General features: G+C 30.8%; 1 protein-coding gene across 2 annotated transcripts in view; it reads left to right on the top strand.

Moving 5' to 3' along the window:
* Nucleotides 1-25,561, top strand: part of LOC129975981 (sulfotransferase 1B1-like) — a 97,190-nt gene that overhangs the window by 62,643 nt on the left and 8,986 nt on the right. For both annotated transcript variants that reach the window (XM_056089299.1, XM_056089308.1), the window contains 2 exons: nt 17,422-17,639; nt 24,172-24,301. In XM_056089299.1, the coding sequence (XP_055945274.1) occupies nt 17,422-17,639; nt 24,172-24,301 (348 nt within the window). The remainder of the gene's footprint in view (nt 1-17,421; nt 17,640-24,171; nt 24,302-25,561) is intronic.

Raw genomic sequence — 25,561 nt, 5'->3', positions numbered from 1 at the left:
CTATTTTTTGTCAAATTAATCTCTCAAATGGCGTAATTATCATTAATGTATACTATCGAACTGCTGTCTTTAAAAAGACTTCGGCGAATGATTCTGTTGCAAATTGCTGCCATGAATCTTTTACCATCTTATTACCTGTCACATTACTTGAATTATGGCAGTTTGAATGCCTCTCGAGTGTCAGTAACAGTAACGCAGAATAACTAATATTAAAAATGACTGAGAAAAGCGATTTTTATTTCTGTCAGTATACGAGGAAATTGCTCATAATGGAATTTTATAGTAAATAAAATTTATTCACGCTTTTCTGTTTGGTTCAAGATTTTTTTAGAGAAGAAAAATGACTTTAATGACAATAATTTTTACATGCTTTTATTAGCATAGTAAAACATGTGAAATTTTTTAAAACTATTTTTAATTTTTGAACTTTTAATTTATAATGCATTTTCATAAATATTATAGAATCTTTTATCTACAAATTGTTACTACAAATAGTTATCACTGTTATGGAATCAAAGTTACTCGAAGAATTGATAATTAAATAACGAAATTATTAAAATAATTTAATTTCAACGGGCACTCAGAAAAGAATAACATTTAAAATATTTAATGCATAAATAAGTAATTTTAAAAAAATAACAAAATTCAATCTCTACAAACGTGGGATAAACCATGTTAAACAGAAATGTATGAACAGAATGCTGATTAATCAGTAACATTCTTCTTATCAAGGATTTTGAAATTTTTTCCATTCGTGGAATTAAGGCATAATAAATTCATCAGGACATTTTAGCAGATACATACGATATATCCTTCACCATCTTCTGAAATTCAGGAGCGTAATTAAAAAATATACAATGTATTTTGAATACAAACTTCTCTTTATTCCATATATCATTAATTTTTACACAATAACGGTCCGTTTAGAAGTTATTTTTGAAACATAATGCGTGTGCGTATGTATGTATGTATATAATTTAAATCTTAATTAATTTCTTATTTTTTAGCTTAGAGTGTGTTACTTTATTCTAAAATATTCTTTTATTCCTTGATACAGTTGAAACATTTTTATTTAATTATTTCTAACATGCTTTCTAAGAAATTGCTGAGTGGGGAAATCTCACGCCTCGAGAGAAGTGATAAAAATCTTTAGCACTTACTCATTCTTTTCTAATATACCTAAGATTCCCTTTCCTAAATCGACACATTTCAAAAAATTCCCTATCAGAAACTTACAATAAATCACTGAAAGGAAAAATTTATGTCATTTTGCTATTGTGCCACTATGTAGACAAACGCGTCTTAACACTTCTCCCCTATACGAATCATGGCTCCCGTGATGAAATAAGTTGAAATTCATTCCAACAGTCTCTTCTTTTCAGTTACACATCTGCAAAATTATGCTTATGTATAAAGAGAGTAAATTCTCTATTGCAATTAAATGTATATTTCTACTTCCGCCTGCTGAAAAACCGTTTACATTAACGTTTTTGTTTCCCTCAAAAAAAGTGCAAATTTAATTCGAAAACTAAGCACTTATCCATAATTAATAGATTGAAATTTGATTTAAAATGTTAATTTAGAGTTAATGAGTGAAATATTTTAAATTGAAACGATTCTTTTCTACCATTTTTGATAGCAAAAACAGAAAATTTTGAAATTAGAACGTGCTATATTGTTTACGTATGTTGACTGAGGATTTAACCCTCTGTTTAAAATGCTCTACTTTAAATTATCGAATGGAGATGAAAGATTGCCTTTTTGGTCTCAGTATTTATCCATTGTATTAACTAAACTTCAGCTTCTGAAGTTACTTTATTTTAATTTTAAACAATTTTAAGTTATACGTTTCTTTATTTTTAACTTGAGTGTTTGAGTTATGGCTTCATTTTTAATTGCTAAAACTCTTATGATTTTGCAAATAGAAGTCATTTGCAAGAACAGCCGAAATCTTTAATTGAGATATTTCTCTTAACCTTTAATTGTTTAGCTCTAATATTATATATCATTTTATTAAAATTAAAAAAACCAAAACTAATTATGAAGAAAATTGTAATTCGACAAAAAAAAGCGATGTTCTCTTACATCATCTTTTAATCTCTTAAGTTCAACAAATTCTGTTTATAACAATTTTAAGAGTAACTGCAGTTAGCTGCGAAAGAAAGAAAGCAATTTGTTAAAAAAATACATTGTTTACGAAAGCTTTTATTCTCTTAAAGGTTCCAGATAATTTCCAGTATTAATTACAAAGTTACGAAAGCGGCTTTTAGAGAAAAAAAGTGATTGATAATTCAGAAATAAAACTTTTTTCGATTTCATTTGTTTTTTCTCACCTTTTTTCACAACTCACTCCACCCATTACGTGAAAACATCGAACGTTGCCGGTGTTGCCATGGCAGGAAACTTTTTCGCCTAAACTTTACTGCTTTTTTTGCCAAAATTCACCGATGTCATAATGAAAATAAAATGACTAATAAAGACTACTGCGAAGGTCGAAGCGTTTCACGGTCCGGGGAGTTCTTTTGCTCCTAAATGCTGTACAGGACAGCTAAATAATGAGGAGATGCCGAAATAAAGGAAATTGTGCTAACGTATTTGGTTAATGGCGTGTTGCATTTGCGGGAAGAAGTTGCGAGGAATTCGTGATTTGGTATGTCAGTCAGAAATAATAAAAAAAAATTCGTGAGTTGAAAATATCCGACTGAAGCCAAAACAATAATTATTACGTACGAATAGATTTAAGGAATGTGATACGTTCGGGGAGAATTGTTTTTGAAAAGCGTTCTAAAATGGGTAAATATTTGAATTTTTGAATTAAAAAAATTGAAAAAACATTTATAAAAGCAAAATATTTCAGTAAAATAAAAAAAAAAGTTTTAAAAAATTGTAAAAATGGCTGTTTTGGACTAAAAAGAAGTATAGAGCAAAAGTCTTTTCGTTTATAGTTTTATCTAATAATTTTCTTAAAATTTTGAAGATAGCTTAAGAAATGTATTATGTCATTTTTGGACTAAAACATAAGCTGTATTTCTATCAACTCTTTTAATATTGGGGTTCAACTGATAAATAACAGAATTTTTTTTTTCAATCGTGAAGCATTAAAACATCTGTGTGATAGATTATTTATTCTATTGTTCAGGAACTGTAGATCATATCCAATAATTATTATACCAGATTTAAACAAAAGATATGCATTAGATTTTAATTATGAAGGTATTCTATCAAAATAAATTTGATAGAATTTTAGATAAAAAAATTGAGAAAATTTAGATTAAATATGTAAAATAGCTTTAAAATGTACAGCAATGCAAATATAAAAATCAGTTACTAATGTAATGAGATTCGAAAATGTTAGCCTTTTTAATATGAAAGTTATATCGTGCAAGAGAATACTTATTGTATTGTAAAAATCGTAGTAAATTTTATGATCTCAGGAAATATATGTTATCAGATATTATTGCTAAAAGAGGGTGATGGAGAAGAGACACATTTCAGGAAACACCGATAATAATCTTTTATAGGTTCGAACTTCTAATGGAAGATATGGTACATGATTCGTCTACCTTTATGTTATTTTTAGAATTTATTCTTAGTTATGGATATGAGAAGTGAACCAAAGCAATGCGTGCATATATTAATGCAGTAACTAAAATAATGAAAAATATTGAACTTACTAATATTTTAAAGAATTTATTAAGACGTGAGAAAAATTGCAAAGAAATATAAGTGCTTTACACTGAAAAACTGAAAACATTTTAAAGTGGTGTAAATATGTATTTTTGTAATAATATGTTCCGAAGTTATTAAGCGATTTTTTTAATTAAAAAAATCCACTAGAAAATTTTGAAATATTCTTTTTTTGTGAGAAAGAATATTTCCAAAAGAAATTATGCTACAAATTTAATTGTTTAAAATCTTCTCTTTAGAGCATTTTAAACCATTTTTTCAACACATATATCACATGAAGCTATTTATAAATAGTGTACCAGTTTACAAATTATATCATGTTAAAATCTTGAACGTAAAAGCATTCATCAGGTGGTTTCGTTAAGTTGCGCCCGAAGCATTTCATCCTATTTTTTCTTGTTGATAATTTGTATTAACAAATGTGATTGCTTATTCTTATATAATTTTAGTTTAAAAAAATAAAACCAGAGAGCGTATTATCCTTCGACTTTCTCAAATCTAATTCTGTGCTTCTTAATTAAGAGAAGCTAACTGAATGTAAATTTTGGATTTCTACCGATTGGTTCAAAATTTGTTATAGATCCACAATGTTCACGAAAAGACCTCGTGCCAAACTTCATTCGTCTGTCTTCGCGTTTTTGAGTTCACATTCTCGCAAACACACTGACCGACAGAAGGGCAGTCCTTTGGCAGACCATATACAAATTCTTAAAAGCGTGTACAATTAGTATCATAAATGTATGTTATTAACTTTATCCGCCTACCTATTTGAGTTTGTGAATCATTGTATTCTTATGGACATAGACTGACTAACATACAGATTTACCACAGGGAAATATCCCCCCAAATGTGCAAATTTGCAAATTACGATAAAAAGATATATTGCAACTGTCATTTTTCTGGATCGATCTATTTCTACTTCATTGTGTTTACAAATAGATAATTCCAAAAATGTATTTTCCGAACTCATGGTTGTATAAAATGTACTAACTCATAAAAAAAAATCGAATTTTTTAATAGTTATAATATTTTATCATCCTACAGAAAAAAAAAATGCAAACAGATCTTTATGTCTTTATAAAATCACATAAAATGTCCCCTAGTATATAAATCAGATAATTTTGCAGAATTTTTTTTTCTCTTTCCAAATTTTTTATTCTTGCTTTGGAAAGTGACACGAGACAGGCACGTTATTCGTTTCAGCAATTTTCAACGACGGCAAAAAAAAATTCCTCATCTTTCTACATTACAACGGTGCATTACGGAGCCCTATTATTCAAGCCGATGTCATGAAAAATTATTTCGGCAACCCTCATTCATTCCTATCAGATTAAGAGTCTTAAATCACGATCCCGCCGGGCAGTTCTTGCACGAGTATTCTAATCTCGGGATAAATGCTTCTCATTCCCGGATGGCGAATGCAATATTCATGCCGGATGTCTGTGGCAGTGATCCGGCACGTCGCAGTTTTATTTTGACATTGGAACGACCTTCGCTCTCATCTAGATACTTTCGAAAACTTTCTCCGCCTCTCAATATATCACCTGTGTTATGAACTCTTTTACCCCATCCTCGGTGGAAGCATAAAAGGTAAAAAGTCTGAATAGTTTACAGGAATTTCATGTGTTAACGATTGGCATGAATACGTCACGGAACTGGAAGACATTTTGTCCTCGGTTCGATCATAAAAACTGATTAGGCCAATCAGAGGTTTTTATGGCTCGTGCTTCTCAGAGATCAACAGTGTCATAAACTGAAGATCGGAAATCAATTTCAAATAGAAAATATCCATCGCTTTTTATTGCACAGAATTTAAGCACTTTTATGACTAAGCGATATCTTATAAAGCGGGCATTTCCCATCTTCCTCTGCTTTAGTCACAGTCTTTTCCCTCTTATGCTTCTCAGTAAATCATATTTTGACAATCGAATGAAGGATACTAACGGTTAAATACATGGAATTTATATATATATATATATATATATATATATATATATATATATATATATATATATATATATATATATATATATATATATATAGTACCTATCAAAATATTTATTATTCACACATTGTTATTTACAATTTTTATATTTTGTTTTAAGTGAATATATGAAGGAAAAGTATTGTTGAAAAATTTTATCGAAATTTGAAAAAGATTTTTACTTTAAAAAATTTTTACTAAAAACCTGATATAATTGAAATGGCAATTTTTTAAATTTGAAGCAGAGTAGAAGTGAATTTTTGTGCGATAATACGCTTCGCAGTTAGTTAAGAAGAACATTAATATTTCGATTATTTATTAATTAAATATTTTTTGAGAACCAACTTTTTTAGTTAGTGTCTTTTAAAAAAGGGAACCACCCCTTAAGACTTCCTGCTTTCTTTTATACTAACTATATCAACAAAGCTTTTCCTTTCCTCTTTTCACTCAAATGGCAATCACTGTTAAAACCAAGGCCACTGTCACATCGTCATCATCATTTTCCGAAGAGGCGTCATTCAATATTCGTAATTGTATCAAGTACCAGTCTCAGCTCAAGTACGAAAACCTATACCTCCCGAGTATCTGGTTTCAATCCGACGGGAAAAGACTCGATTACCAGCTATATCAGGTACTAACTATTAAGCAAATGTGTCAGGTACAAAAGTATGAAGTTAAAATATTAAATACGGTGTTGTTATAATTACAGTTCGCCTATTCAAAAGAATCCAGAACCGGTTCTATATCTCGAACCGAAACAAAATTTCAGTAGTATGTAGTACAAATGATGCACTCTGCGAAAATAAATAAAAAAAAATTAAAAGTCCACATTTTTCATTTTCTTTTTGTAAAAAACAGAATAAAAGAAAATTTATTTCATCCTTGGTAAAGTCATATCACTGACTCTCCGAACCGCCCGAAGGTACGCGGATAAATGATACTGAATGACCGGACCGCCGCAACAGCAGCACTAGCGGGAACTGTGATTGAATCTTAAGGACCATCACTGGCTGCGGTACAACCCTTCCCTAAGTAAGTACATCTCGTCATTGATGGGAGGAGCCACACCCCCATCTTTTCGTGTACTCTCCAGGGTGGTGAGATCCAACCACCATACCGGGAACATCTCATCCTCATTTCGAGGTGCCCCCGGAGGTTTCATAGTTGGTAAAATTAAATTTCTCTAAATCAGAAAGCTCTGGAATCGGATCTATGACTCCAAATAATATTGAATAAAGGAGATAATTTCATGCGATGCAATCTGCGTGAACAAAAATAGAACATGCCACTCGGCAAGACAAAATAAAGAAAAATAGTATTACGCATACTCAGTGAACCCTCATTATTGCCAATCATTCATTCCATTCTCAGAACTGTGTTTTCTACTGCATAGCGTAAAGTGTCTTGTGGGATTCAGCGGATGTAAAGCCTAATACTGTTCTTAAGATAAGAGATCGAGATCGTCTGGCAGCTATCTATCTTTAGACACAAAGTCTTTCAAACATCCCCGCAGCAAAAATCGCATGGTATCAGATCAGACGATCGTGGTGACCATACTGTTTTAAAATAACGACATATCAAATGCTCGAAGTCAGAAAATACGAACTGTTCGATTAATGTGAGGTGATGCAGTGTCTTGCATAAAAACAGTATTATAAAGGCAGTCTGCTGTTGCAATTCGGGAACCATAATATTTTCAGCCTTTTACGGAATATGTAATGAATTCTGTGGGTATTGATTCCTAAAAAAATGGCCTTATCATAAACGTACTAGTCTCTTATGCTCAAATCCGTCAGTTGCGTGTGTTCATTTGTTCGTTTAAATAAAAGTGAATATCGTTGCTCCACAGAATATTCCGGGACCAAGAGTCATCCACATTCATTCATGTTAGAAAATGTAGTGCAAATATAAGCGGACTTTCTGTATCATCCTGTATTTGCACTCTTGTATGGATAGTGGCGGAAAATTTGACACACGACTTTTCTTACCGTGGATATCGGTATGTCGACTTCATTTGCTATAGCTGGCATACTTGCAGTACCATATGGTGAATGATTTGCTAAATCTAAGGCACCAGTAGCAAAGTCTTCAATGGTAGAAATGTGCACTTGTTTTCGGCCTCTGCCAGGAAGAACGTCGAGTCTTCCTGTTATCTTAAATATTTTGAACATTCTGTGAACGACACGATCCGGACGTTGGTTCACTTCTAACATTTTCTTATTTCTGGAATTCCAAAGAGCTGTAACCGCTTTGCTATTATTTTGATAAAATAACTTTACGGAAAGAGCCTCTTTTCATAGTTACCATTTTCCACAAAGAGTAGAATCCAGTGCTTTTCAGAAACGATACATTCGTCCAGAATCAAAGAAATCACAGACACACTTCGTTGGCTTGTTTTAAACTATCATTTAATTTCATGTGTCATTTGATTTCAAGATCTTCTTCAAGTCTTTATAAAAATTTTGTAGTTTTATGTGTTTTGTCTGTATCATCCGAAATTGATAAAATAAATCTACAAAAATTTACTTTTACTAACTGCGAAATAAATTGTCCTTTATTTTGTTTTTTATAAAGAATCTGCAGAAATCACTTTAGGTATTGGCTCATTGACAAAAATTTAAACATCGATTTCCGCAGAGCGCACCTCTGCATACTAATAAAATGTTGTTTCGTTTGGAGCCATAGAACTGGCTCTAGAGCATTCTGAGCAAGTGAACTTTAGTTATAATAATCCTGTTCAATCGAGTATAGCTATCAACCTGTACCTGATACATTAAAATCGGAGATCCACCCATTCCTAAATAAAATGCAGAGCACATTCAGTAGAGTAAATATTTTACTTCTGTCAATAGCATGATACAAGTACTGCACCATAAGTCCAGTTGTTTGAAAGGATGAAACCTTCATTCTTCGTCTTCATTCATCTTATATCTAGTGGAATTCTCTAGTTTTGTTGCATCAAAACAAGCTTGATGAATGAGTATATTAATTACTAATGAGAAAAATAAGAAGAGGTAAACTCTTTGACGCTTCAAAATAAGCATAAATTTTTACCATCCAACAATTTACCAATAAAAGGGGCTCAATACTGTTTCGTTGCTGATATCTCCGTCTCAAAACATGGCAATGTTCTCGGTTCACTTTAAGCTGCACTTACACTAAGAATTATTTTTTGGCTTGATAGAAGATTACTTGATTCCATCCAGATCACATGATCTTGATAACCTTAAGTATGATATCTATCTTGATAACCTTTGTTAACCTTAAGTATGTATGAAACAGTGCTAGGAACCCTGTGAGTTATTATCTCAATCATATTTCTATTTTTCTTTGTCTCAGAAACAACGATGTCTGTTCATTCAAGTGGATTCCTGTGATATTCAACAACTGCATATATATAAGCATTTTAATCTCAATGTGAAAATCCATGGTCTGATAGTGAGCTGCTTTAGTGTATGGGAGCAGGACCCATATTACTTGAACTGGAAACAGAGTTATCCTGTAATTCCGGGTTAGCATAAGATGGCAGCTAGGTTTTATATATTTATTTTATTTTTTACTATTTAGGCAAAAATAGGTGGATCTGTATCGAATAGGTCAATTTTTTCTATAATTATATCGAATAACCACCATGATTTCGAGCACTTCAATTCATTCATGCTATCACTTGATAACTTGGCATTCACTTCTGTCTATTTCAATACATATCCTCAATAGGGCAAATTGCATAACATTATACTTACGATATCATAAAGATACTGAACGGCATTCAGAATATCGAACAGTATATTGTCCTAATAGGAATAAAAATTTGATTTGTTTACAAAAATTGCATTAAATAAAAAAGAACAATATTTCAATCCAAAAGGTATCAGAATCGTTGAAATAAAAATCTATTTTTTCATTGTGATAAACAATTTTGTTTTTGAAAAAATTTCATCCAAAAGGAGTTTTCATTTCGTTTTTAAAGACGGAGAATGCAAGGAAGAAAAGATTTAGATTGAATTCATAAAAATTTTATTTATCCATATTGAGAAGCCGCCTCGTTTTGAACTCCATTCAGCTACATCTGTTCTGCTCAGATGGTTGGGAAATATCTGTCGGAAGCAGATGACAAACTGAAATAAATCTCTTATCTCTTCTTCATTACCGTACCCCGCTCCATTGAAACAGACGCGAAAATTCTGATGAAGAAATATGTAACAAACTGCCGCATGGAACAACATGCATCCTCTCTGTCCTAATTAAATATAATTTCTTAATCATGTGTGGCAAAGAGGGTCTTTAGAAATATGAGTCAATTATTGAATTTTACTTTCTCCTATACCAAGTATAGAGAAAGTATTGTAATCATTAAAAAATTTCGTCAAGATTTTGACAAATCTCTACGTTTTAGTTTGCCATAAGTTTGAAAGACACATTTTTAGCATTATGTCTGTCTATCCATCTGTGACAAGAATAAATAAAAAACGCTTTGAGTTAAAAAGAGGAAATTTGGTAAACGATCTTTACACTAAGTATATAAATTTCTATCAAATTGAGAGCAAAATCTATTCAGAGGAAGATTGTATGTTCTACTGTTCAAATATAAAATAACACAATAATTACAAAACCAAGAAAGCTGGATGAATACAATTTGGTCACTTGGATTTAATATCGATAGTTTAGACACCTATCTAATTTTGAGCTAAATCCAACATAAGGTTGAATGTCTGTCGTTTTGTATTTTTAAAAGGATGTAAATGGGACAACTCAAAAACACAATGACAGAAATATATCAAATTTGGCATGTGATTTTAAGACTACAATTGTACCTAGATGTTAAATTTTATTTTCAGTTAGTTAGTAAAAACGTGTCTAAAACAGATTTGCGGATAATATTAACTGCGTGCCAGGGATTCATCGCCAAAAACTCTCGCCAAGGATCACACAATAGATTCCGTAAAAATCCTAAATTCAAGCCAAATATTTCGTAATTATTATACGCCAATGCCATGCAAGGCGTTCTCTGACGAAAAAATTTAGGGGAGACGACTCGCATTCTTTTTAAAATAATGAACATTTCATTTATATATTTGAGATTTATTTTATTCGTGATACAATTCGAATTATTCTGGATATTTTTATTTTAATAAATATTTCCTGCCATGACGTGGAGCGCAGTGAAATGTGTTGAACTCATTGAAATGTAAACCAAAATATTTGAATTTATTAACCAATTTATTTCATTTTTGTTCATTTTCTATTTGTGTTAAAAAGAGTATTTGTCATTTATAATTCCTTCTAAATTTTTTTATTTAAGAGTTTTCCCATAATAATAATATTATTAATAAGAACATCATTTCTTATTACTGTCTTCGCTGTTGTTCTGAAGTTGGTGATTGATTCATAAACGATAAATAAATCGGTTCTTGTGTTCGAATAACAAATAACTCATAAAAGAGAAACAGGATGAAGCGACGCTGATTGCAACATTTATAGAATTGCATCTTATTGTCACCTGTATGCACTCCCATAGGAGATGAGTACAAGCGAACGTGAAATACATAAATATGCCAGTAACAGGAAACGGAAATTGAAATTGATAGCTATTAACTTTTACTCATCTTTTAATGATTAGTAAAACAAATATTTAAATGACATGAATTACAATTTTTTTTCTCTTTAAGGAAAGGGAAGGATGCTATGTAGCTCATTTATAGTATCTGAATCTTTATTAAAGTTTTCCAAAATTTTTGTTCAAAAATTCGGAAAATGTTATAGGATCTGAAAAGAATGATATACTAAGCATTATATTCGCCATAGTAACCAAGTAAAAACATATTATAAACATAGCCCGAAATCACAATCTCTTTTTTTTATGTAAAGTGCTAATTAATCGAATTCCTGTTATTACCTTTGATGGATTAATGATGGTGAATGGCAAACTCAAGTAACGTGCATCGTCTTTGAATAGATTATGTCCATTCATTGAGATCGAGTTCTATTTATAATTTTATAGACGCAGGGCATTCCGAAAGGTCGTTTACAGGTATCAAGAGAGCAGATCAAAGTCATTTTTGCAGTAGATCACCACGCCGAAAATCTAAGGGGTTGTAGTGAATTAAGGAAAAGAAAGACACATCAACTAAAATATTCAAGACGGGTGTTATGGGATGCTAATTTACAACTGTCCAATAATAAAATGGCATGAATAATATGCGAAGTGTGTATCTCATCGAAAGGCAGTTCATTTGAACTCTTATTTTAAATATTCCATAAGTTTGTTATCGATGCTGCTTCTTACCTGCCAATATGGTATCTGTCAGTTTCCTTAAACATGTAGCAATATTTTATCTAGTTTATTTATTATTTAATTCGTTGACTAACAATCTTCTGTAACGTACTGATCCCATGGTCCATCACAATAATGGTTTGCTTCTGTATGTCTAACTTATTATTAAAGTTTGTCAATGCCTTTTAGAGCGCGTTATTTATGGAAATAGGCCTAGTAAAATCTATGAAAATATGATGTCGTTAAATTGCCAAAATTCTACCAAACTCAACCCATATTAAAAGAAAGTACTGTCTTGTTATTTCAAACGAATAGTGTTTTACCTCTTTTCCGCTTACATTAATACATGACCTTTTACATTTCGACTTCAATTTCGCTACTGCGAGTATAAATGCATATCATGTACAGTTCTTTTTTTTAAAAAAACGAAAACTTTTACCTAAATGTGGGATTATCTATGTAAAAAGTAACCGAAAAAATGATTTAATGTCTATAAAGCAAAAAAGAAGTTTTATATTACAATAAATGTTCAAACATTTATTGTGACAGACGTTTGCTCGAACGTTCCATTTGTTCTACTTTTTTGAATCTATTTGTAATATCTTGATATCTTGATCCTTTGATATCTTGAAATCTATTTATAATAGTTTTTTAAAATTAAATTAACACAATTGTCTAGCTGAAATTAGTTTAGGTCTATGAAACTTTGATAAGGATTTTTAATTGCTTATGCAATAGTTATTTAAAGCATGCATGCATTTTAGGGATATCCGGATATTTTCCATCATTTTAGGATATTCGATAATATAAAAGGATCTAATATCCATTTAGGGATATTAAATCCTTTTTTATTCTCTCATGCAAGTACTTTTGAAATCTCCAATTATGACTATGTGAATGAAGAAAATCGGCAATTAAAAAATTAAAGGAGATTTAGAGCATTATAGGGTTTTAGACGTGATAGCATCTGCCATTGCATTTTGTGCATCACTATTTTTAGAATTCAATCGCAGAAAGGATGTCTCCTAAAAGTTATTATCCTGTTAATATCCATTGCTTTTATTTCTTGATTTATTCAAAGGCAAAGTACGGTCAAGAGCTCAAAAACCCTTACATGGCCCAAATATTATGTTATCCAAAGTTAATTTCTGATTGAAAACAAGTACTTTTTTTTTAAAAAAAAAAAGGGTTTTTTTTTCTTTGTAAATTCGTTCAATCTGTGGTCTGGTTCGAGTCCAAGAAACTTCAAAGCAATGAAGATAAAATCCAATCATTATCAAATAATGAGCTATGAGTTGCATCACGCGATGCCTTTCAGTCAGGCTTAACATTCGTGTCAGTTATGAAGTACCATTGAGGTGAAGAAGCTGGAAGGGAATTTTCAGAGTAAAGAGAGCACTGTCGAGATGGCCGATTGTCACGGAAGTTTAAATTTAGAATTTACTTAATGGATTTATCACCTTAAAATTTCCAATGTTTAATATATTGTTGAGGGAAAAATGCGCCCGATGAAAAAGTCCTATAGGTCCAGTAAGGGATAAGGACATTTTTTCATACGAAAATATGAATAAACAGTAACAAAATAACAGCCAAACAGTATGTAAGAAATATCTCTTGCAGTTAAAAACAACACACAAGCAGTAAATCATTTTTAAACAATCGCAACAGCACAAAGTGCTCTGGAGATTAACTCTCCAAAAATAGACCTCGCTCAACTACATGTTTGATCCCGACTACTCTTTCTCTCATCTGTGCACCACCGCTTTTTATAGTTTCCGTGAAATGGATCGAAGGTTCTAGAACAAAAATGGTGGAAGTCGAATTTTAATGGAGCTCTCGCCAAATAATTAGGGTTTGTTCACTTAACATCCATTCAACAACCATTAAAATATTTGTAAAACTCTCTTCCTTACAATGAAATTAATTGCGCAGGGAATCAATATAACAAATTCGAAATAATGTACTAGTTGAGGAAATTTAAAATGTCAATCAGAATTATTACCTTGATTACAAAAGGCAATAACTTCCTTGCAAAAAGCTAAAACATTTGAACACATTATAGAAGGCTGCTTCATGCTTTATTTGCTTTATACTATTTTCCTCGGATTCCCTCCAATGACATCTAAATAATAGACATTGGGAAGCACATTCGTAACATTGATTCCAGTATATTCTCTGCGTTTCGTTTCAACAACTTTTGCTATCATTTCTGGCTTTTAGAATTTACCTTAAGGTAGATCACCGCAGTATGGAGAAAATAAAACTCTCATTTCTATCAGGCACAGTAAGAAAAAGATGATAAATGAAATCGTTTCGCTTTGCGAGAAAGATTCGGGAACGAATTATACTCGTTGCGGAAGTTTTCAACGTATTATTTGAATTTTGAGATTTATTTTTGCTTTCAGTTCAGTGGGGAAATATTTCCTTACAAATATGAATTTCAAAAATGCTTGCTTCATTTTTTCCAAAAAGATTTGATATGAGCTATTGTTTTAAATAGAACTATACTGAAATGAGCTGAAATCCAACAATAGACTTTTTTATGCATTTCTTTGACGCCTATCCTTGAAAAGTAAAACTTAAACTGATCATCATGTAGACGCTTCATATCAGTCAATTCATTCTAGGAAAATGGTGATCGGAAAGACTAATAAAATAATTAATAAACAACTATTAATTAACCATACAACTAATAAAATAAAAAACATTTCGAAAAGATCAAAAGCCAAGACAAGTGACAGCCTGAAAAGGAAAGCACGGTGTACCGATTTCATTAGAATCTGATGAATCGCGTCAACATCAGCGGCATTTCTCAATAAACCTACTACCAGAAACTATGCTGAAGATTATACTTTATTTTCAAGAATATGTCAGAAATACGGTGAACAATAGTTCAAAATGGAGGTTCATTCATATGCAGTCAGCGGATTATCCACCGTATTGGTTTGTCTAACAGATTATCTCGAGCTCACGTTTCGTTTCAACTCAGTCAATCTGCCATCAAAGATGGATGAAGATTTTTGTTCTATGATTTCAGATGTTTCTAAAGTGGGTGGAATATAATCCAAAATCCTCGATCATAGTTCCATTATCAATGAAATATATTATTCAAGGATGTTCTTATGAACATTTTTTTCGTTTACGTTTTATATGATCCAATTTTCATCTTTTATATCGCCAAAGACTAAAACAAGTATTTGCCTTTTGCGGATGATTTTCGTGCCATTTTCAATTTCCTGCGAAACTTATTTTTGTCTGTTCACTATTTGTGTGCCTTCTCAAATTCAGTCATCAATGTTCTTTCATTTTCAGGATGAAATACCAGACAACACTTTACTGGTACGACGAAACTTCTTTAGTTTATTCTTCTTTATTTTGGGAGATAAAAAAGATTTGTATATTTCAGAGGTAACGCCTTCAATATTGCTTTCATTCATTTATGTGTACAATAGTAAAGGAAGTTTTTGACAACACTTATTCCATTTTTGCCACGCCAACAAGGATTCTTTATTAGTTTCATTGTCGCATTTTATTTTATGCTGGTCCCATGTTTAGTACTTCAAAATACCTTCATACTGTCTTTGAAATTGCTTTCCTGTAATTGGAGATAAACGGAAGTGGGGCCGTTACAACCACTGGTGTTATTCGCATTTTGCCCTACACGATTCATTCTTGCTAATATAACGCATTGTCCTACAAATATAAAGAAAATAACATTTATTGGTTGAACTCTGGCTAGAGCTTATTTTGTGAAAAAAAAACCCCTCAAAATTTTAATATAAATCCAATGCCAATCAAGCCTATCAAAATGTAATAATACTTCACATATATTATTTTGAAATTATTTCTCATTTTAATCTATGTATCTCTTAAAAAAAGCGAGAAAAAAATGCAATAACTTTAATATAAGTTCAGAATCTATAATTAGTTAGAAGGTTAAATGAAAAGGTTGTCAATGAAATGTGTAAAATATACGAATTATGTGATCCATGTAGCAATCTGACATAACTTCTCATGCCTTCATTTCATGAGGATAAGATGAAAAATTTTGAGCACAACATTTACATATAGAGATACATCTTATACAAACTACCTAAAATATTTTATTTATTATTTAAATTCTGTACCCGATTTCCAACAGAAAAAAAGTTAATTATCACTGCACTTAGAGCAAAAAGGTTTCTTAATATCTGACTATTGATTACCTGCCCGAACCTGCCTATTTTAACACAACTAAGATCAATTGATTTCTAAAATCGATCTGTCATCGGTTTCACTATGAAAATGGGAGAGGGGGAGCAGAAACAGCTGGTGATCTCTTCTCGTTCACTGTCATGTAGCGAAGAAATGGAAACTCATAAAATGATCCATAGACGTATAAAAACTTAATTGAGTCCCACAATGCTTCAACGCATTATGAGAAACAGGAAAAAAATGAATTTACTGTACGAAATATGATGGATTTACTGCGTTACATTTTGTCAAGTTCATTTCATTGTTATTATCAAAGCATTTGAATTAAACACTAGAAAATTAGCTTTATTTCCGACGGATAAATTTTTGAGTCTATAATAACATTGGGATTTAAATCTCTGCTTCCTTTTAAGAAAACCTTTACATTACACAAAATAAATAAAACTCCAAATGTGCAAAAAATGTATTAATTAGTTAGATTTGTTTTTTATTAACTAAGCGATTACTTCCATTTTCAAGCAATACGGAAGTCAGTTTGGGACGGATTTGGGCATTTTGCATCCTGGAAAGGTAATCAGAACTATACCTGAACTGTAACTATTTTCTCTCCTGAACTTGTTTGCCACAACACCTTGAGAAATTTTTACTCCCGATATCCGATTTAATTCACGTAGATTCTTTGTGAATCGGGGGTCGTACCTTGATCTCTCAGTTCGGAAACCAACTCGGTCTTCACATTGCTGTTACCTTTTAGTTTTTCATCTTCAACAAAGATTGTATAACACAAATATACTTATTCTACATTAATAAATAGCATGCACATTAGTAATATTTAAAGCTGTGACTGCCTAAACAAACTGTTCAATTCTGAATGCTAGTTTTATTATATTATTTTAAAGCTTTAATATTGATAAAATATCATGACTAATAACGGAAAAAACGATAGCTAATGATGACCAATGAGATAACTTATCTACGTCCTAGGCCAATTTGTTACTGGTAAATACTAAAAATTCACAGTGCCACAAAACTTGAGAGAAAACTTCCTAATACCACGAACCAACACATATCTATACCAGCATACATAATACCAACACATCTATACATTTGATTTGGTTGTAAGATTTGACTTTTTCATTTGGTCTTCAGTAATCCCACCCAAAACGCTTCTGTTCTTCTTTTAATACAGTTATCTAATGAACAAAAAACGTCGAATCTTTCATTTTGGGAATCAAATTTAAAGACCATTTTAATATTAACCAAGTGTTTTTCTTTCCTTCAGGGACTACATGGACAGAAGAGATCGTATCCCTCATCTACAATGACGGCAACCCCAACAAGGTGAAAAAGAAGCTGCTCAACTATCGAGTGAGGCACCTGGAGGTGGGCAGACCCATCGGTCACCTGCGACACCTACGCAAGGTCAAGTCACCTCGTCTTATGGCTACTCATCTCCCCTTACCTGTCATCCCCAAACGTCTGAGACAAGGGAAATGCAAAGTAAGCGCACCAACCAATTTGTGGGAACCTTTGAAATGTTCCAGGCCTTTTTAAGGTCATGCCCCCCCCCCCCAATTTTTTTTTTTTTTTTTTTTTTTATTTATAAGCAGTTGTTACTGCCATAGAAAAGTAAACTTCAATTATATATTTAGATGCAAAAATTAAATTAATTAGATGCAATATTTTTCTCCATAATTTATTCATTGAAATTCATGACGGCTATATAAAGCTATTTCCGTTTTGACCCTAAAATCAATACACGCTTAAAGAATTTAAATTTTTTTCCTCTAATCAAAAGTTAAATAATAAAATCTAATCTAATAAAAAATTGGAAAGAAACAAAAGAGTGGGCCATTCTGTTCAATTCAGTATTTCAGGAACTTCCTATTTCAGTTTTTTCGCACAAATGGGGAGAAATAATGACATGATATTAACTTCTGTTCCTTTATACATAAAAAAATTATATACAGCAAAATAATTACTGATTAATCACATAAACTGCAACTGAAACGGTGACACCTGAGATACTTCAGTAGCGGTAGTTACTACCAGATGTTGATACTCATATCGAAACTCGTATGTCCATTTCTAAATATTGTAATGCATTTTTTTTCTTCAAATGTACTCATTGTTTTGAGAAATACGACGTTATTATGCCTACCTTCTCTTTCGATAACCCTATGTTAGCTTGGATGTAAATGGAAAGATAGTAAAGTCTTCATTTGCATGAAAAAGAGATAAAAATGAAAAATAACTCGGAAACAGTTGATCATTATAGAAAATACACACTATTTTAAAAGCTGTTATGAGCTTTAATACGCTGATGATTTAACTATAACAAAAGAAAGTGTATTTTTCTTTCCAGAATTTATCTTTTTAAACATTAAAAGTTAATTTACAACGGCATTCTGTGCGTTTCGCATGGTGGTACTAACATCACCAAAAAATAAAAGACTCGAATTCAAAATAAAGTTGTGTGGTACAAAAAAAAATCAACTCCATGCTTGCAATTAATAAGCCATTACATTATTGATAGAAGGTTCTTCCCATTGTCTGAGGTTGCCCATTTATGAGTGCCCCAAATTTGGAATCACATTATTGATCGGCGTATTGATTGATCCGTCTGTCTGCTTTAGAGTTTAAAAATGCCGAATGGGTCCTTTGATGTCTGACTCAGTTATTTTCGGGAACTCCGTCTTCAGATTCTATTTTGGTGAAGGTTAATTGCGATTCATTTGCACTTACCGGAATAGCGGCAAAGCATCTATTTATATCTGTATTTAATAGACTTTACAGTGCAACTTAAAAGCGTGTTGTTCCAGTCCATTTCGTTTGCTTTACTCATCTTCATGGGCCTTTTAAATTGGCGATTAAATTTATGCTTGCCAGTAGCAATAAGATTTAACACACTCATGCTGGCTTCTCATTACATCGTCTTCAGTTCATTCCTCAAAACAGACATCCTTTCGGTTTTAGGCAGAACGTTAACTTTAACTTAGAGTTAACTTTATATAATTTAATCAGTCTTTTAAAATTATAAGCATTTCGAGAAAATTTTTCCCGTTTAAGGGCAGTTTAATGATAATGCAGAGTAATAAGAAACAAATGCATAGAATTATAAATGGCTGCAACTTCCTTGTAAACAAGAGCGGGAAGAAAACACAGTGCCTATACAACGCAGTATCTATACGAAAAGATTATGTTTGATTGCGTAATAATTTAACTATGATCACATCCGCGCGGTAGTGAAATCCTTCCCACACGTTACGAAGATTGTCAGCAACAACTGATGCATATTCACTAGATAGGCTATCTGAATTGTCTGAAATTACATCTTACGTTTCGATGTCATTGTGATATTCTGGCTTAGCGTTTCCTTTGAGTCCAACAATAAACAAACTGAAGACACACAGAGAAAGAAATAGATACTCCTTGACTTGCAAGTGTGTCGATGAAATTTCTGATGTGAATAGGTCTTACCTTTTCATCCTAAGAATATTACTCTATGATTGAATCATACCGTTGCATCCAAACCAAATAGTAAATAAATGAGAAAATAGCATTTTTTTAAATCTTAAAAGAATCTAAATTGATTCTATAGTATTAATCGAAGTAAGATATGATTTCTTAAAAAAATCTCTAAAAAAGTGAATTTTTTAAATACTATTTTAATACAATTTCTACAAGGTCCGTTTTAATTCTCTCTTGGGGAAAATCTGAGAAAATTTGAAATAAAGTTTAAGACATATGAAAATAATTAAAATTGTGTAACAACCGGAATTGGTTAAGAGTCTGCTGTAGTAATGACATAAATGTATGTTTTAAAACATTTCGATAGTTTTCCCCTCGACAGACTTTTTATTTGCAATAAAGTTCTCTTCAAGAATAAATAAAAATTTTACTTAATTCATGTTAAATTTGCAAAAACGTAAATATCGATTTAAATTATATAAAAAAATAAATGAATTCATCATTACTTTTTCCTAAATTTCACTATATTGAATAGTCAAATGTAAAGTTAAAGGGAATCCCAAATTTCAAACAAAAAGAAATTAATGAATGCATACAAAACTGAGAAAGAATTCAAATTAATAAATGCTAAATATTTCTTCAAAAGACTGATGTAGATGCTATTTAAAAAAATCAATGTTTGAGTATAATTGACATTTTACAGTGAATAATTATTATTAGTAAAATAATTATAATTAAATTTGAAAATAAATCTTTAAAAATAAAATTAATAGAAACGGTAATATTTCATTAAAATCCTTTCTTTCTAGGTGATATAATATTATTATCCACTTCAAACTTCCATGAAATTTATAATATTTTATGCATTCCTTAGTAGAGAAAGAATTACAATGGGGCTTATACTGTAGTATGGAAATTTAGAAAAAAAGGAGGCGCTGGTTCAAATATCGGCTTTGCCATCTGCGTACGTTTCAACAATTATCGTCATTTGTTTTAAAACAGTACTCAAGTAGATTAGATTCTAAAAATATGTTAAACTAAAAAAAAGCCATATAACAATATGCCTTCATAATTAAGTATCTAATTATTCTAACATTAAATTCCAACAAACTTTAACTGAAATTTTAATCTATTATCCATTTTTACGCATACCTTGGCTTCATTTTTGCCTGGGTTGAATTTTATAATCGATTTTTCATTCTTTTCCTGCTAGAATGCTAAAATTTTGCATATTTGTTTGTCATCATTATAACAAAAGAGCATTTTGATATTTTCAGAATTCATTTATCACTGATTCAGTTAGTTTGATTAAGTTTAGATGATGTACGAGTGGAACGTTGAGGTAAAGAATTTGTGGAAAATCATTTATAATAAGATCCCATCATCAATAACTATGATATTATAATTATTAATAGCGGGATATACGATTATACTATAATTAAGATAATAAATTATTACTTACGGTAACCCATTCATTCCATAATTAATCAATTATAAATTAAAGATTAAAATATATAATATTTTTATAACACCCGAAAAAATTATTTTTAAAAATAGCTTCACTAAATTTGCATCTCACTTAGGTCTTTCAGAATACAACTCTTAAATTTACAGAATATTTGCAGCAGTTTTAGTTCTCAAGACTGTATTTCACTGTTCGTTTATTTCTACACTTATAAAATAAAACAAATGAATAAAACAAAATAAAACTTATTTAATATGTAAGTAAATAGTATAGAAATTTAAATACGGAGAATAAAACAACTTTCTTAACATTTTCCAATCACAACCAATCATTCGTTTGAATATTTCACGAAGAAAGCAGTTCCTTCATCGCTTTCAATAATGACCTAATGTATCAGTCCGCATATTCTTCCTCTACAAACTAACTGAATCATTTATAGAACCGATCTTGTCTTATCAAATTATTTACACAAACTCTTTCAGAAACAGGCAAGTTCTGTCAAATGAAATTGTAAGTTGAGATAAATTAAAACGCTCCTCTGTTGATAACTTTATCTCCCTACAATTTTGTTTCCAAAAATAAACCTATTTCTTCTTTCCTTTTGAGTCCATATTCTTCCAATTCATCCTTTTACTTACATTTTATGCCTTCCATTAGAGATTGATAATCTGCAATGTTGGCATGTCAGCCATGTCTTTCAATGTTTTCCGGAACAACCGGTTGCTAAGCAACGTCCTTTCAAGTAATAGGGAGAGCTTTAGTGCTTCACTCCAGTTTCTTTCACAACCTGAAACACCTGCCGATCAGATCTTTTTTTTAAATTTTATTTCTCGATAGAATCTTTTTCTATGAATAATTGAGTTTGCATGGCGTTTTTCTAACGTTTGCAAATGTTGTGGAACATTCGAGAAGAAATGGAGAAGTTATTATTCATGTGAAGTCTGATACGCCTCGAAGTAATTGCTAAAGGTAATAAAAATGAATGTTTTATTAGCCTCGGTTTCGAACTGATGAATAAATCGTATTGCGAAGATTAATTCTAAAGTTGAGCCAATTACAAATAATATAAATAAAGATGAAGCATATCAGATAGTTTAATACCGCTGTTTCAGATTTGTTTAATTTTTACGAGAAAAAAACAAATACATAGTATTTTTAATACGTATAAACAAATGTTAAAATGAAAAATAAATATGTGGAAACTTTGTCATCATAAAGATATTGAAAAACAGTTTTTAATTTTTAAAAAAAACGAATTTTGAAATGATTTTATTGGCGTGCTAAATAGCAAATATTTTTAAAAATTATGTACTTTTAATATTAAAAATCTATTGCTTCCGAGACTCCTTAACAACTATTGTCAGTGATACGAAACAAAATTTTTATTTTATTTGACACGTTATTACTAAGTTCTGAAAGTATTAAAATATTGCATTATCATCGAGAATAACAATGTGCAAAATATCAGAAGTGTTAAAATTATAAAAAAAATCGATAACAAAATTCCTTTTACAAACACGTTGTCTCATGCTTGAACTTTAATGAAACTGAAAAAAAGTAATTCAATCGAATAAAATTTAGTTATTTTCCGATCCGACAACGTTAAAATCTCTCTTATCGGAGACTTTTGGTAACTTTATTTGCATAATTTACCTTTCTAAGTCTTCTACAATTTGGATATTAAATTTGTTTTTATTACGTATATCAGTTTTAGCTGCAGATGTTTTTAAATAAGGCTAATTATTTTGAAGGTACCCTGCTTTAAAGACTGGAAACTAGAAAATAATACATATAAGAAACGCTTTTAAAGAAAACGCTTGTATCATAGCATTAAAAAGAAAAATAAATTTTTATCGGAAATCTGAAAGCCATTTCAAATTGAATATTGTAGAACCGTGAGGTGCCGAAAATAATAGATGAAGAATATAAAAGCTTACAATGAGGGATTAAGAGAAAAAAACGAGCATGAATAGTCTCCAAAATATTTTCTTTTCTAATTTCTAATATTAACTATATGCCATTGTCCAACAATAATTTTGAAAGAGTCTGTGATGTTTGGGGATTAACCGCTGGGATGCCGTTAAAACACAATAAGAAATCCAATAGGCATTCAGACGTCTATTTTTCTGCTGAATGAAATTAAAATTGACACGGAGCTACAACTTTAGTCAGGAAATCACGAGCCGAATTTCGTATATTTTAGTTACCACTGTTTTGAGTTATATATTTACATGCTTGTGATAGTACATATCACCATACGGTCCATTCCTCTATGGATTTGGTTCCAAATTCGATACGGATCCACGCTTTTGGCGTCCATTTGTTATATGAACCTGTATAGTAAATTTTGTCATTTGCTTCCTTTGGCAGTTATCGTGTTCAGTTGTATTCCAACAGCTAAACAGATCTACAAATTTGTTACTTGGGCTTTCATCAAATGTCGTCAGTTGAGATCAAAACGTTTTTGATTTATTGCATTCACATACAGACTAACTGACAGTCATAATGCCCCTCTCTCTCTCTCTCTCTCTCTCTCTCTCTCTCTCTCTCTCTGTATTTTCAAATGTGAAGATTCAATACTTTCTCTTTGGGAATTTTATATGCAGCAAAATTTTTTAAAAAAAATACCAAACATTCTTATACAAAAATTAAAAGATGTATAAGATGGCAATTCCATTTTGTTTAAAGTTTTTCAATTTATACTTCATATTTTCGAAATTTTACTTCAATCTCCAGATTTTTAAAAAATATATTTTTTTCTCTTCTTTTTAACTCACTGATAAAAGCGTCTTTTTTTTTTTAGTATTAATATGTTGTAACTCTGTTGTCACTAAGCGGAAATTTGAAATTTTGAACTATTTTTAAATTACTTAAAATTTTAATTTCAATGTTCAAAAATATTTTCTTATTGAGAATCTAATACCAGAGTATAATAGTTCTACAATGCATGGAGCTCCTATAAAACACTTTGAGCAAGTTTTGCATCGCTCTTCACGAAATTTACGTATAATATTAAAACTGAAGAAGTATTCTAGTGTTCAAATTTTCTATTTAATTATCAATTAGAAATATATTCTTTCCATTTTTCTCTTCCAGATCATTTATGTGGTGAGGAATCCGAAAGATAACGCCGTATCTTATTATCATCATCACAGAATGAGCACATTCCTGGGAAACTACAAAGGATCCTGGGATGATTTTCTCTATCTCTTCATGAAAGGATACCGTAAGTTTATGTTTCAACAGGACGAATTTTAAATCTAGGCTAATCTATTGAATACTTGCATTTAAAGGTTGTCCAGTCTAAACATGACTCAGCCTCTAACTTCTAAGCCATGAGAGATAGGCAGCATTCAATCAGAAAAACATTCTAAACGGCATAAATGTTTGACTCGGCAACAGTGCAGCTTAAAAAATGACGATGTCCGAATTTGTTATACATTTCCTTGGTTCAATGATTCATATAGACACACTAATATTTTAATAAAAAAAAACTTCACGCTTTGATGCTAATGCTGATAGAATTATAAATGTTTGATCTTTTCAATGGCCACTTTGCAGCAGATCCATACCTCAATTTATGGAGACCACATATTAGCCATAACCCCTGCGTATACAATAACGAGTCTGACTCATGAAATTAGAATTAGGGAAATGTTATTTAAATAGAATTAGAATTAGTGAAATCGAATCGAATTTGTGAAATTTTTAATCTATAATATGATAAACATATGCAATAATTTAAAGTGCAAATTTCAATTAAAAATTCTGCAGTATCTCAATATCCTTATATTATTATAGGAGGTTAAATAATATTGAGTGTCTCTAATAGGATTTGCCATCTAACCAGGAAGTTAAATCGATTCGAGTATCAGGTGGCTTAAATAATGGAATTTGAATGTTCATATAACTCCGTCAATTTTATTGAATTGAATTTATTTAAAATCATGAATATTTTGTTAAACGTAACTACTAATAATTGGGCTCAATGCAAAAATATTTAAACTTCGTCATTTTACAGCAATATAAGTATTGATGCAAACAAAATAGAATATAAAACTTTACATCCATTAAAGCATTTCTCTAATTAGAAGTATATATTTATCACTACTTATTTAGAAGTTATCTATTGGATGATTTTAATTTTTCGATTAGGCAAACACCATATATATATATGCACACACGAGTATTTTGAGATGTAAGTTCACTTTTTTCCATACTAGAATGTGAATGAGAATTCATATCATTTAAAGACATGCGAGATATAAAGACTGAGTTGTTGGAGGAGCAATAATTTCATTATTGCATTTTTCGGAACTTTCATGTCGTTAAAACAATTTTACACTTTTTAAATTTTTTTTCTGGATAATTTTAAACATTTCTTCACCCTATTGTTTATTCATAAATATGAAAAAAACATAAAAATGATTCTACAAAATAATCACCTCGTTTTAAAAGTTTCCATTCAAAATTGACCATTAAAACT

Source organism: Argiope bruennichi, chromosome 1, assembly GCF_947563725.1.
Source record: "Argiope bruennichi chromosome 1, qqArgBrue1.1, whole genome shotgun sequence".
In the NCBI taxonomy this organism is placed as follows: Eukaryota; Metazoa; Arthropoda; class Arachnida; order Araneae; family Araneidae; genus Argiope; species Argiope bruennichi.
This window is presented reverse-complemented; position numbering and strand designations above follow the sequence as displayed.